The 15400-nt window shown below is 50.8% G+C and overlaps 1 protein-coding gene across 2 annotated transcripts in view; it reads right to left on the reverse strand.

The window, feature by feature from the left end:
• Positions 1-3716: 3716 nt before the first annotated feature.
• The window catches only part of SHANK2 (SH3 and multiple ankyrin repeat domains 2), a 691655-nt gene continuing 679971 nt past the window's right edge, over positions 3717-15400 (reverse strand). For both annotated transcript variants that reach the window (XM_055356048.2, XM_055356047.2), the window contains one exon: positions 3717-9328. In XM_055356048.2, coding sequence (XP_055212023.1) covers positions 8758-9328 — 571 coding nt within the window. In that variant the 3' untranslated portion in view covers positions 3717-8757. The remainder of the gene's footprint in view (positions 9329-15400) is intronic.

Raw genomic sequence — 15400 nt, forward strand, 5'->3', positions numbered from 1 at the left:
CTGTCGTTTCCATAGGCCTAGGTTAAGCCTAGGCCAGGTGAGGGCTCCGAGGCGCCCGGCTAGAGTCGGGCCAAGGCTGGAATCTTTGTTCTCATTCAGGGACGCCTTTGCGGTCTTTGAAGCTACGCTCAGGTGAGCCGAGGGCAGACACTGTGTCTCCTTCCGGAAGCTGGGGATTGCGATACGCGACCCCAAACACCTGATTTTGGGAGAATGGCTGCACTCCCAGCCCCTCCACTGTGGGCCTCGGTGCACGAGTCGCGCACCCTCCCAGCATCCCCTTAGTACCCCAAGGAGCTGTGGGACTTTCCACTCACTGAAACGGGGCCAGTCTATACAGGCGTCTTTCCCTTGTGGAGCCCAGCTCCGTGTGCCAGAAACAGACTCGTGGGGTTTGGGGGTTTCAGCCCAAGCATCCGCCCAGAACACAGTCTGCTGCTGCTGCGGCCGCTGAGAGGACTAGGGAAGTGTTCCTTTCCACACCCTGGGACAGGACGGGCGAAGTCCGTGGGTCTGGTGGCCTCGGGGAGCAGGGCAGGTGGAAGACTCCCAGGCACTTTCCAGGCAGGGGACTAGGAGGGCCCGTGGAGGGGCAGGCAGTGCTCCGAGCCTTTGGGGAAGCCCCTCTTCCTTACCAGGTGTCTGAGGACCAGACGGAAGCTGCAGGAGTGGGAGTGGCCACAGCATGGGCACAGCTGCAGTGGGCTGAGGCTGTGAGGGGGCCTCTAGGAGGGGCTGTCCCTGCAGACATTGCCTGGGCCAGAGTTACAGCAGTCCATGAAACAGGCCGTGCCTCCCCCACGGGGATTGTCTTCCAGAGGCATGTGTGGGCGGGGTGGGGCGGTGGGCACTAATCAGTAAGCAAGTAAGTAAAGCAATAAGCCAGTGAAGGTGGCAGTAAGTGCCGTGGGGATGTGGGAGGGGGTGATGGCAGTGAGTCCCATTCTAAATCAGGTGATCTGGGAAGCCATGTAGGTACGGGGACCCCACAGGGAGGCGACACTGAGGTGGCACTGTGGCTGGAGCCAGGTGAGCAGGGAGGAAGCCCGAAGAGGAGGGTGGGTGGGGCTAGATGGCTCCGGACCTGGTGGGCAGAGTGGCAGAGCTGAGGTCAGTGTGGCCGTCTCTGTCGCTGCTATGAATGCACAGGTGGCTTGTGTTTCCTGCTATTTCTAGACCTCTCTTTTTGTGGTCTCCTTCCTTCCTACCACACTCTCCACTTAGCCCTCCTGGGGCCTACCGGAGAAAGCTGGTCCCATGCCTATCGGCGAGGGAGGCTGGTCTTTCCCAGCAAGCATGCTGGGTGTTAAAGGTCTCAGGCTGTGTGGTTTTCCCTGGAGCCTCGATGTCTCTATCGGGCACCTTGTATAAACTCCCACTTGTGAAGATGGAGCGTTTCTTAGCTCTCCCAGGTGGCTCCAAGGCCAGGAGGGCAGCTGGCCATGCCCTTGGCGTTAAGTGGAGCTTCACAGCTGCATGGGGCTGGCAAGCCATTTCCAGGCTCACTCGGGAGCCATGAGACCCCCATCTCATCCTTCATTAGCTCCGCCTTTCTCTTCTGCCAATGGGGGTGACAGTGGAGGGAGAGGAAGGGGCTGCCTCAGTTCTGACTGGCAGAGGGAGGCCGTGGGCTGTGGGAGAAAACACATCATCATCGTGGGGGGCTAGGAGCTCTGTCATATGGTGGTTGTAAGCAACAGAAATGGGCTCTGGCTGGCTGAGGCCACAGAGGTGTGTGTTGGGAGGGCTCTGGGCAGTTCACAGCCACAAGAGGAAGGCTTCACGGAGGACCTGGGAAGGACTGGCCTCGGGCAACTCTGCCCCCATGGTGAGGGCCCACAGTCTGGGGATAACTTGTGTAGCTGCCTGGAGGCCATGGGCAGTGGCAACTGGTTCTCCAAGCCTCAGTGTCCTCGTGAGAAAAGGAGATAGTCACCTCGGTGATACATAACCTCATAGGATTCTTGTGGGAATTAAAGCAGATCCATGTGTCACATGCCCTCTAAGCCAAGGGGACTTTACAAACGTTGGGTCCTTTCTCTGAAAAACAGGGGTTTCTAGGTCTTGGTTCTCCTGATCCCAGTGGAGTGAATTAAGGTAACCAGATTGCCACTGAATTCGGTCTTCGTTTTCCACAACCCTGAGGTGATTCAGCTGGTAGGGACTCCCCCCCTTGCCCCGCCTCCTGAATTCTTAGCCCTGCACATATGACTTCAGATGGGGCAGGGAGAGGAAGCACCCTGTGGGTGGAGCAGATTCGGAGCCAGCGATGGTTCCCAAGGCCACAGGCTGGGTTCTGTCACCTGTAGATAGACTTGGGAAGCTGCACAGCAACCTCTGCTTCTCCACTTGCTGTGGACCTTGGCAAGACTTAGTTTCCTCATCTGGGAAATAGGGCTTTAGTTGTTACCTCACAGGGCTTTTAGCCACGTGGTGGGTGCAGTGATCTGAACGGTGCCCGTCCCAGATAGCACTAGGTAGACTGAGTGCTGTTTCCAACCTGTACCGCCTCTTGGGTATACACACAGAATGCTTGTGCTTGTGGCCACCTCTGCAGGGCTGCAGGGGCTATGTGTTTTTCCCACTCCCTGGGTTCTGGGGTTTGGAGAACACGCTTAATTCTGTTTTTGCAGTCATCTTGGGCAGAGATGACTACAGTTGGGCAATGGCAGGATGGCTTGCCTTCCAGGAGCACCGCGTCAGAGGGGCCGGCCCCCAGATGCAGGTGGCTGGTGAGGGGTCTCCACACTCTGTCCTATGAACTGGGCCATTTCCGTGGTCCCTACCTCACGGGGGCCTAGGGCCTGGCTGCCAGGTCTTACCCAGTGGCCGTGAGCAGTGCCAGGGCCCCTCCTCTGGCTCTCAGACACATGCTTCGTACTTGGAGCGGAGGTAGCAGCACATGTGGAGCAGGGTGACCAAGAAGCTTTGGCCACCTCTCCCTGAGCACCCTGCAGGTTCTTGGATTATTGGCTGCATTGTTGCCTGAAACTACACAATCTGAATTCCAGTGGACTCTTCTGGCTGGTAAATAGCCACACTGATAATAGTCTGTGAGCTGAGCAGGCACAGTAGGGAGTTCTGGATCTGAGTAGCTCCTCACTCCCTGGAGAGATGTGTGTGGCAGGACAGCCTGTGGCAGTGCTCTGCCTCCAGAACCTCTGCGGCCTGTTTGCGGGGGGGTCCCCGAGAAGATGGGGCTGCTGCCGCTCCCATCTGTCCGGAATCCCACAAACGCTCACTATTGCTGTGGCTATTCTGGTTCCACAGGCAGATGGCAGCCCTAATATGCTCACTACTCCCCAGGCTCATCCTCTAGAAAGGCAGAGGCTGCTCAGGGAAGCTTCGCACTTAAAGCAAATGGAGCACGACAGCATTGAGACAAGAATTACGCTGATGTACTTCTCACATCGTTTTTTTTTGTCGAAAGAAAAACACACATGTTGCCACTTTCACTTGTGAAAAATGGAAACAGTTTTCCTGCAATGAGTGGCCTCAATCACTAAAAATGAATTTGTGTATATTTATAACAAAACGTCGAAATGATTGATATTGATGGCTTCGTTAAGCATTACCAATGAGTACCACCGGGGGGCGGCACAGCACAAGGGGAGTAGGTCAGAGAGCCCAGGGCTCCTGTGGTTAAACTTTTCTCCTTTCCATGAAAATCCTCAAACACATTTTGTATTTTAATTAAATGAAAATACTGAAAATGATACAGTAGAGAGCACTTTTAATGGAAAATTAATTGATAACACAATCTTATTTCAATTTACTTTTTATTTTTAACTTAAACGACTGTGTATTTTCCACAGTCTTATGATGAGAAAGGCTCCAGAATCATGTGTAGGTGTCCTCAACATTTCATAGCTCGAACCGTCCTTTCTTTACGTTGTGCATTGATATGGGCTTCTCAGTTCAGAAAACAAGGCACTATAACTATTTTATCAGCTACATTAATACATTGAAGATATATTTATCCTTTCATGAAAGATACAGCATTTGAATACAATATGGTTTTATGCAGATCAGGTTCAAAACACCCAAGGCACACACTTTATTTTTTTCCTTTTTTTTTCTTTTCTGTGTTTATTTGAAGGCTCGTATTAAAATTTCAAAATTGCCATGAACAAAGAGTTCCAGAGTGGAATCAATGGACAGGGATTGTTGTAATTTTGAACATAAAACGGTAAAGACTGTGGAATGTAGAACAAGTTACAGGAACGATAAACAAAATCACCAATACAGCATGGATTAGAAATCAAAGTGATGAGATCTGCGGAAGTCTGAGAAACAAGTTTGGAAATTCTCTGATTCCCCACAAAGCACGGGCAGTCCTGTCTGCATGCAGCTGCTGTGGTCACCCAGCCACTGTGGAATGTTCACCTACTTGCATGGGTACATGGTTGTCTACAAATACAGAAACACATTCCAGTTCGCCAGTTATTAAAATGCCTCCAATTTCAAGTAAAAGAAAAAATCTTCCAATAATTTTCCTAGTAAGGTAAACGAATATATTCATCTAGGAAAAGTGGTCTGGAAGAAACCATTGGAAGCAAAGTCTAGGGGGGTGCCAAGGTTTGGGAGAAACTATTGGATGGTGAAGCGGGAGAGCTTGAGGGTGAACTACAAAAGATAAGAGGACTGGAATTTTTCCTGAACATGGAAGCATAGAGGCTGCTGCTCAACTGGGGAATGTGCCAAAGTAGAAGAAACTTTAGGAACTAAAGACAACAAGTTTTCACTGGTGAGGCCAAAGAAGAAGTTCAACGTTTAGGTTTAAAATATGCTTCCCTAAAGCAGAGGGATGGCCCATGTCTTCCTGGCTTAGTTCTTTGCCAATAGACACAAATTCTCTCTTGCTCCAAGCCTTAGCATGTGGTTTGCTTGTCAACCAGAGAGGCGGCCCAGTTCTGCCACTCCCTTGGCCTTATGGCTAGAAGACACCCTGCTGGGGTGTGGGGAGACTGGACCCTGAGGGAAGGGTCCGGATCTGGCTGGCCCTCCGCGGCACCACTGCTTCCACCCAGAACAAAAGGAAAAGCCAAGCCTCAGCTCCACGCCTATAGCAGCGGTCACAGAAGCAGATTTTGACGTTTTGCATAATTCTGAAATAACATGCACGTATCCATTGATAAATTGAGAATAAGGAAATGGAACCAAGGCAAATTAGCTCAGTGACAGGAGCCTGTTTACTCGATGAGAGAGATTTTTCTGGTCAGTTTTAGAGAGGCAGAGCTGGCCACAATGCTTGAGATAATCTACATTAGATTGCTTTTTGTTTAATTCAGACAGTGTTCACTGTTTGTTTGTAATCAGAACCACAACCTTAGTGCAATAGTATATTTATTTTTTTACAGTAATTTTGGTTGCCATACAAGAGATTTAAGGATTGGGAGAAAGTGCAAATTACAGGAGCTTTTTTTTTTTTTATAAAGTCTAAAAAGAATAAAAGCACAAAAGTAACAGCAACAGAGATAATGCGAACACGTGTTGTTACACAAACTATAGTGTGAAACATATTAGTATTTAAAAAACAAAAAAAAAATTGTTAATGGGAAAATCAATATTGTGGCCCACACACACAAAGTCATTGCCAGATCAACTGGATAATGCTTGCTTGTTCAATAACTGAGAAAAAAATTTACCATTTTATTAACTAAAGTATCACAAATAATTCACTTTGTGATATGTAAAATTCAGCAAATCAACAGTCACATTGAGTAATTTTTATATTATGTGAATTAACTTAAAATGTGCACAGACACCCTGGAAAAGGTATCTTGGCAGGTATACATAATTTACATTTTGAGAGATTTGGGTTTTGTATACACAATATTATAGAAACTAGGCATGTAAATGCAGTTTATTTAAATTACAGTATGTAACAAAAGTTGATCTTAAAACCTGGAATAATATCAACATGATCTTTAGACGAGCAGTTTAACATTTGTTCCACCATTAAAGAGGGGCATGGAATAGGGCCTCATCCTAACATGTCCCAAAGGGGGAGAACAGTGGGTGGTGATTTGAATGAGGAACTATTGCTTTCAGTACCAAAATAAGCAGATAGAGATAGAGACCGATTCATCTTGGCAACATGTGTTTATTTGTTGGTCAGTGCAGGTTCTGATAGGTCTATTACTTCTCTATAATAAGACATTGTAAAAATAAACTATGTTATCAGCTCTTTAGTCTTGCAGCCAGCTTGCTTGTGGTTAGTGGCATGTGGCTTGGGGTATCTTTAAGAAAGGGAATAACATCTGGCCCTCACCAACTGGCTGCCAAAGTTCAACAAACCGAAGTCACCGAGTTGCGACTGGTTATCGTCTGCCAGCGGTTTCCTTGACTCTCCTTTGAGCTAGTGTTTTGCCTGGCACTGAGCACAGAGGTAATACCAACTGTAGGCCCAGGGAAAGCGCCATGCCAAAGGAATGGACTCACGGAATTTTGTGGTATCATCAAATGGAAGACAAATTAATGGCCAAACCACCATTTTTACATTTTCTAAAATATGGGGCAGCCTCGGCAGGCCACCTGTAGTATCCTGTCTTGAAATTTATCTAGAGTAATGCTCATTCATCTCATGATGGAAAAACTGAAAGCACACGGAAGTAAAGCGCCTTAATATTCAATTGACTTCAAGTTGGATTGGATCATTTCAAATACAAAGATTGACCTGCAAAAGGTTTTGGAACAGAAGGTCCAAAAACTTGGTTTCCACATCAGGGGTGTGTGACTGGAAAAGCGCGTGTGTGTGGTGTGTGTTTTGTTTTTGTTTTTGGAGAAACTGCTGCATTATGAATTGTAACCACTTTGAAGAAATTGTCCTTCAATGATGAAGTTCTAGCAAAGATAGAAAATATAACACAGCTCTGCTGGTTCAGATGCATCCAAATAAGGTTGATTTAAAAAGGTCATACTTTTATAATTATTCCACAGAAATAGTATTATTAAATCACAAAAGTTTTTTTTTCTTTAACTTTCTAGCACTGAAGTGGCACAAAGGCTGCCTAGTAGACCAGCCACTTTTTTTTCTTAAAATATTGTGCTTATAAACTATCTGTACAACTATTTAAACTTGCAGTAAAGAAAGATTTTAAATTGCTAAATTTTATGTGTTCATTCTAGAGCTGTTCCAGACCTAATCAAAAAAAGGAAAAAAAAAAACCATGTTTTATAATTAGAGATGGGCTGAGCTAGTTCTGAAATCATAATAAAACCAAAAACCTGACATTCGAGTATCCTCCAAATGGGGGAGAATGTGCTGGAAGCCTGACTGTGTGTTTTGCGGCCCATGTGCATCTGGTGACCTCTTTTGGAAATTGGAGGTATTGTTATGGGGTGGAGGGACTCCGGGGAAAGAAAGGGGCGGGGCTCAAGAAAGCCTTGCCAGAGAGGCTGACCTGGCAGCCCAGGAGACCTCCCTGCTTTCCTCTCCTCACGCCTCTGCTTTCACTCTGATCCTGCCGCCCACCTTCTGTTCTCAACCCTGGGTTCTGTCTATACTCCATACCCACTGGGTCCTCAAAGAAGCTGTTGTACTGTTAAGACAAGCTGGTGGGATTCCTAGACACCCAGAGCGATAGGGGAAAAGCCTCTAAGTACCATCTTCCCTGGCCTCCGAGAGCAAAAGGACTGTCTCAGCAGAGATGCTCACCCTTGGCTGGGCACAGAACTGAGGATGCTGTGCCCGCCCAGCTCCCAGAGGAGACGCTGTCTCACTGGCAGCCGCATGTGCCCGCCATGAGCCATGCGTCGTCTTGTCCTTCATGTCAAAGTGGATGCTCACCTGCTCTGATCTTTGCAGAGCTCAAGACATCTTCAATTAAAAAGAATTCTGAGAGGCAGAGAAGCCCTTATTCTCCATCCTGGATGGGTGCTCCTGGCAGACAACTGCTCTTGTCCTGGAGACCTGGAGCTTGGGTAGCTGCACGCTGGCTGGCTCCCTTGGCCAGGTCTCCCCTCCATTGTGGAATCGTGACTTTGTGCTTTGACTAACTCCATGTGACATCTGCTTGGCCACCTTGGAATTATGCTAACAGATTTGCAGAAATAAAGAAAGCTAAGCAAAGCTGGGCACGATCCCATCCAAACTCCCAGCACTGCCAGGAACCTCATGGCCAAGGAGCCATGGATGCAAACCACAGGAGGAGATGGGGAAAAGAATCTGTGTAGGAAAAAGTTTCTCTGCCTTTCAGGCCCATGATGGGGCACTGGACAAATGCATCTGGGAGCATCTCACTGCAAGCCAAGTGCAGGAGAAAGAGGGGCAGGTGAGCATCAGGTGTCCTCCGAGAGGCCACAGGACTGAGGAAAGGCCTCGTGCCGGGGCCTGGGGTGGTGAGAGCTGCCCGGAAAGCAGAGGACGGAGGTCTCAGGAGGTATCTAGAGTGCACTGGTGTCTGCTTACAAGAGCTAGGATCCCGTGCAGAATTGACGGGGAGCCTCTCGGACCCGGCAAAGCGAGGCCACCTGCATGCTGGGCGGCAGGCTGGGAATCTTTTTCCATGTTAGAAAAACTCCCTCCCCTTGTCCCATGTGTGATAGAAACTGCCCAAGACACCCACATGGTGAGCCAGGGGTCTGAAGACCCAGCCATGTTGTGGACACAACTCAGTATTTCTTTGGGTACCAGGAGACAAACCCATGGAGTGGGGTTGATGCTCACAGACTTCGCTTGGCATTCAGATGTTTCAGCACGAGCCCATCTCTACTTATAACAAGAGCAGTCTGCGAGGTGGAGAGCAGCCGTCCTTATCTGTCCAGCAGCTGTTTCAAAGCCCTTTCTATGTTCATTCTGTGCCCGACTCGAGTTACCCCAAGATCGATGAGGTCCTCCTTCTGCAGGTTTGGTAAGTGACTGCCATCGATCTCATTGTCCATGAAGGCCTCTTTATGTTCACCCAAGTTTAGACTTTCCAGCCAATCGGCCACATCTGGTTTAGTCCACAGGTGGACAGGTTTAGTTGTAAAAGGCTTATTTGAGATTGGCTGTTGCAGTATCGAGGGGGATGGCGACCTACTGCGTCCCGCTGGGTTCAAGCCAAATAGATCCCCAGAAGGGGGCTGGCTTGGAAGGCTAAAGACATCTGAGAGAGTGGGAGAAGGAGAGGCGGTGGCAGCAGAGAGGGGGGTGGGCAGGGTCTCTTTGTTCATCTCTGTTGGCGAGACCACAGGGCTTGGGGCACGTCTTGTTCCTGAGGTCCTGCTTTCATAGTCGGGGGGCCGGCTCTGCAGGGTGATGGGCTGGGAGGTGCCGGGGCGAACAGTGAAGGTGACCGTCGTGCTCCGTGTACCTGAGATGGTGCTCATGATCTCTGGGCTTCTGAAACAGCAACACAGAGAAAACCATCACAAGGCAGGTCACTGAGTCAGGGCAGCTGGCTGCAGATCACCAAGGAAGGCGAGGGAGACGCCCAAACCATGCCAGAGTGTCTAGTGGCAGATCCACTGGCAGTGAAGGAATGATTTGCCATGCCAGGGTGGGGGAGGGGGAGAAAGGAGCCAGAGCAAAGTTGGAGACATCAGAGCACACGCCAGCCCACTCACCTGAACCGGGACGGAGGGGCTGGGGGACCTGCCTGTGCTGGGGGGAGCACACCACGCCAGCCCACTCACCTGAACCGGGACGGAGGGGCTGGGGGACCTGCCTGTGCTGGGGGGAGCACACCACGCCAGCCCACTCACCTGAACTGGGACAGAGGGGCTGGGGGACCTGCCTGTGCTGGGGGGCAGGGCTGGGGGACCCTTGGGAGGGTGGCCACTGAGGCACTTGGAAGGGGTACCTTGAAGAGGGCACGGAGACAGGGACAGAGTGAGGTCCTGTCATCTGGGTAGAACGTGCCAGGCAACATCTCCAGCGCCTCAGCTTCAGCAGGTGGAAGGGAGCACACCTGGAGGACAGGCCCCTCAGCCGCCTGGCAGCCTTAGGCTTTTTGGGTAAATGGACAAGAGCAGGGCAGGATCCTTCCCAGGTGGCCCCTTTCAGTAACTGGAACCTCTGTAGCTACGCAGGGCACTCAGGGTTTGAGATCACCCGGAAACCCAGACAGCAGGGCGTGGCTTGTGTGGCCAGTGTGGGCTGCGCTTACCTTCCTGAGGCAGCACTGTCCAGTGCCCACCCAGTGGACAGTTTTGTTGCAGAAGGAGCTGGGGTACCCTGTGTTATTTTTAGCCCCTTTCATGTGAGAGGCTCACTGGTAGGACACACGGGCCTTACTGAAAAGCAGAACGCGCGAGGAGCCCTGTCTTCCCCAGGGTGGCCATGGGCATCCCCGAGGGTCCCCTGTACCTTGCCGCTCTGGCTGGGCAGGCAAAGCCCTCAGAGCTCAAGTCAGGGAAGACGACCCTTCTAGCTCCAACCTTTACTGGCCCCAGGTTGGTGGCCAGATGACTCCCACAGGCAGGAGGTCCCATCTCAGTGCCAGAGAAGTCCAAGTCCTCACGCTTACCCACGTGGAGGTGGCCTTTCACACACCACTCCCTCACGGGCTCTGGCCAAGGCCTGTGGCAGGCACTCTCCACACTAAGAGAACAACTGCCACTCTGGGCCCTAGTGCGTGTTTTGCTGTCCCCACACTGAAAGCCCATTCATCCTATTGTCCCTAGGAAAGCCACAGCCACTGGGGAGGGGAGGAGAGGTGTGGGTTTCTTGCCTTTTGGGCCCATTCACGTGGATGTGAACGGCCCACCCACCGCTTCTGGAAAGATCCATCCTACCATGGCTCTCTCTTCAAGACCTGGACTTGAGAGATGTCTGCTGGAGCCCTGGCTCTGCCAGATGCCAGCTTGGGTGCACTTTTCTCCTGTCTCCACATCTTCCCACATGAAGTGGGCTCCTCTCCCTCCTACGTGGTGGGTTACCCTGGGTGGAGGGGCTCTGGAGAGCATGAGGAGTGCACTGGTGTGACATCGTGACCGTGAATGGTGGTGGGCTGCAGTGTCTCAGTGAAAGGGTCATGGGCAAGAGGGGGAGAGCTGCGAACAGTAGAGATGCTGCCGTGTGGGGAGACTCCCTGGAGGGCAAGACTGAAGCCCCTGCCCGTCTGCTGGGGGCCAGTTCATCGACTTGCACTGGGGCTGTCTTTGGAGCTCAATGGCTGACCAGTTAGAGCAGCACTTCCCAAAGAGGAGCCCACAGACCCTTCATAGAAACCACCTGGGACATTGGTGGGCCATGAGGACTCCTGAGCTCGTCTCAAACCTGTGGAAGCAGGAGTGCTGTGCATGGGGACCAGGTGTCTGCAAGTAACAAACTCCCCAGACACTGAGAGACCCTGAACCTTAGAGGCCATTTCGTTAGGCCTTGGTTTTCATTCCAGGGTATGCACAAAGCTAATGGCCCAGAACCCTCCAGGAGCTAAAAGCAAAGGGAGTGAGCTGGAGACGGGCCCCGCTGCTGGTCTAGTCTGTCTCTCTCCGTTTTTTTCTTTTCTCTTTCTTTACCATGGATGTATATTTGGGTGAAACCACCCATCAGTTACCTAGGTTCCCCTAAGCTGTGGGTCAGTTTCCTACTTGATGTTAGTCACTGTTGCTTAAAGTGTGGACTAGTCCATAGTGAGAAAGGAGGGGCAAATCTGAAAGGGGCCTGTGCTGTGGACTGAGGCTTCAATCCTACTGTGGGAAGTGTTTGCAGGGGCTGGTGGGTGCACTGCTGGGCCAGGGACCCCATCCACCCATAGGCTGTTCACGTGCTATTTTCCAGAGGGCTGGGTGCCCCTGAGTGGGAGATGTTACAAACCAGGCATCCCCATCTAGAACCTGCCCCCACCCTCAATGGTGGCTTGCTGGTCATTGGTTATACTGCTCACACCAACAGGCACAAGGCAGGTGAGACTCTGAGGATTCCTCCACTGTTTCTGGGCCCAGTTACTCACAATCAAGAAATCAGAGGCTGCACACGGTGGCTCACGCCTGTAATCCCAGCACTTTGGGAGGCCTAGGTGGGTGAATCATTTGAGGTCAGGGGTTTGAGACCAGCCTGGCCAATATGGTGAAACCCCATCTCTACTAAAAATTAAAAAAAAAAAAATTAGCTGAGTGTGGTGGTGGGCGCCTGTAATCCCAGCTACTGGGAGGCTGAGGCAGGAGAACTGCTTGAACCCAGGAGGCGGAGGTTGCAGTGAGCTGAGATCGTGCCACTGCACTCCAGCCTGGGCGACTGAGCTAGACTTCTTCTCAAAAACAACAACAACAACAATAAAAAAAACGCCCAAAAAACCCGAAATCAAATCAGAGCCCAGTGGGGCTTCACAGCAGGGGAGAGGGGCCAGCACCCTCTAGTATCTCAGTTTATACTCTCAAGAGAGAGGTGGCCTATGGACATAGGATACACGAAAAAACCTGCAACCCCCCCTTCTCTGGTACTCAAAGAGGGTCGAAAGACCAGCTCCAGTTCCAACTTAAGTTAAAACTGGGGGTGCTGTGGCCTGTTCTTCTGTGTTTATTCCAGAGTCACAAGAGCACAGGTTTTGGGGAAGGCTTATTTGTCCACGTTGATAAAGCAATTAAGCCAAGATGACTGAAATCAAATAATGGGTAAGTTGAAAGCCACTGCATTCAGAGGTGATGTGGGGTGTTAATTAGGGCCAAGGACCTTGGGGCACAGGGAATGTTTCCTATAAAACGGGAAAACATCTTACAAGAAGACATATGCCCACAGAGGACTAGAGGAGGAGGGGTAGCTGGGGTAAAGTTCTGGTCTCCATGTGCTTTTGCTAAAGCTGACTGCATGGTGACTGTGCCTGCAGCCCTGACTCTGGGCAGCTCCACCGTGGCAGCATGACTGGTGCCTGGCCTTGGTGCTCACCAGGCCTGTGAAGCAGAGGCAAGTGAGCCCCAGAGTGAGAGCACCTACCTCATGCCTGGGCAGTATTCACCACGGGTATCTCTGGCCCAGAGGGTTGCCCCAGTGCCGCCCTCACTGGGAAAATACCCAGCTGTTCCCAGGTAGTTGGGATTGATTTTGGTTTTTGTAAGGAAAGGCTCTGCAGGCAGCTGTGTGTGTGGTTAGGAAGTGAAGAGGAGGCTCTGCAAACACCTCGGTGGGCAGCGGGAGCGCGAGAGTGGCACACATGGGGTCACGCAGCAGCACAGCAGGTGGCACTTACTTCTGTTCAGCACGACCCTCTTCTGTTAACACCGGTCATGGGAGCAAATGAAAATGACAAATGGAATGACTTGAGACAACACTGCAAAAATTAATGAACAAGAAAGGAAGAAACAGAAAAAAGCTGCTTTTGACAGATGAAATGAAGGCAGTGGGGCAGACCCTGGCTGAGAGCCCATCCGTGGTGGTCCCTTCGGCCTGCCACAGCCTGCCCAGAGCTGAAACATCAATATGGCATCACTTTCATAGGGAGCGTGGGAAACTCACAAGCTTGTCTTCTCCTTCTTTGGCTTGGGATAATGTAACCACTTGTAAAGAAGAAAAATAACCAGGAAAAAAGAAAGAAAATAGTAGCATTGGAGTGAAGTTCGCCTCTGCCTGAAGCCCACTGAGAAGCAGCTTATTGCCAATTTCCTACCTTAGGTGCCTGAACCGTCTTTCCTGTGGCTTAGGGAGGATAAACGAACATTCCTGGTGGGGGAGGGCACCCCAACAGGACAAGTGCTTTGCTTCAAGTCTACATCATGAGATGACAGCCCAGCCGTTAATCACATGGGCGTCACGTGCTTGGGGCCTGCCAGTGTCCTGCCCAACATCGCTATAGAAAATAACCGCCTGCGAGTGTGAGACGCAGGGTGAAGGCCACCCTGGGCTGCCTGCCCTGCCCTCCTCAGCAGGTTGACTCTCTTGGTTAATCACATTGATGATATTCACTGAATCTTCCCGGTTGCACAGATGGTTACGTTGCTAAGCAACCGCTGGGTTCCCAGTCGGAACACACAGGAATCTGCTGCCCTGATTTAGAACACAGACACATATACACACTCACACCCAACTCCCCACCAGGTCACCACTGTCTACCCTGCCTTTTAAATCACATTCATGTAGAAATGTGAGAATTAAAAAAAATCAAGGTAATTGAGACACTCAGAGAGGTGCTCTTATTTCATCAGTCAGTACAAGTTAATTGGGGTGAGGTAAGTAAAGAAGCAAGTGGCTTTTTTACTGTTTACAAATTCAATTTGGCTTTTTTTTTTTGGAGACGGGGTCATGCAGCAATCATAGCTCACTGCAGCCTCAACCTCCTCAAGTGATCTTCCTGCATCAGCCTCTGGCATAGCTAGAGTAATCTGCTCTTTAACTGTAGCTGAACATGGGCCAGGGGCTGGTCAGTGATGCTGATTAGGCATGCTGGTTCTGTCCCTCCCATGAGCCGCCTGTCAAGGGCCTGCTGGGCCTGGCCAGCACTGAGGCTGGACTTGGAGCCTGTCAACATACGTTCTCTCCAGCACACCGCACGCCTCTGCATTTTAGTGATGAGTCCCCATCTTGCATGAAAATAGCACTTATTTCCAAACTGCTTTCTTATTTATTCCATCTTTACAGCCTCCTGATAAGCAGGGCATTGAAAAGATAGAACCGGAGGCAGCAAGTCCTTACCTAGCTTCCCCGAGGCTTGGATGTGGGTACTGGAGCCCACACTGCTCACCTGTGCCATGTGTTATGTTGTGTGTCTCAGCAGCTGCCAGGCCTCCGCCTCACCCCCAGCTCTGAGTGCCATGAGGGGGTCCTGGTCTAGTTTTAGTCCTCGAGGTCTGGCCCAGAACAGGGGTGCAATAAATAATTGTTGACTGAAGTGTTGATGGATAATATATCCTTTTCCCAGATCAGAAAGTTAAGTGACTTGACCGAGTTACAGAGCCAGACCTGGGAGCAGGGCAGGCAGCCTGAGGCTCCGCGCCAGTTCCACCAGGAATCCAGGTCTTCAGGCCAGGAGGTTCGCAGCTAAGATCAAGAAGGTGCCCAGCTCTTGGGAAGAGAGATTAACCCTGTGACATGCTTTTGCCAAAATGGCCTCATGTCCAAAATGGGGAGGAAGACTCTGACTTGAGATTCGCCTGTTGATGGGCAAGGACGAGGCACTCCCATTCATCCTTGCCCAACGCCCGCAAGTACCAGCCCCGATGGACGCACATCCTGACTAGTGCTCCCAGCCACCCACAGTCGCATTCACTGATGTCACATTCACTTTTCCATCAGGGCCTGGAAACCCTCAAACCACCTAGTGGTCCTGAGATGCTGAAAACACCGTGAGGCAGCTTCTAGTACCAAGTCAGTTTTGAAGCAGTCTGTGCTCTGGGACCAGCTGGGCAGAAATAACTTTTTAACAACCCATAGTTATTTGAAAATCAAGAGGCTGTCAGGATAATACTGCAGAGAGCCCAGTAGGGACTGGAGGCCTTGGGAAGGGGAGGCAGGTACCGTGAGGCAGCAGGCGCAGGGGCA

This window comes from Gorilla gorilla, chromosome 9, assembly GCF_029281585.2.
Source record: "Gorilla gorilla gorilla isolate KB3781 chromosome 9, NHGRI_mGorGor1-v2.1_pri, whole genome shotgun sequence".
NCBI lineage: Eukaryota > Metazoa > Chordata > Mammalia > Primates > Hominidae > Gorilla > Gorilla gorilla.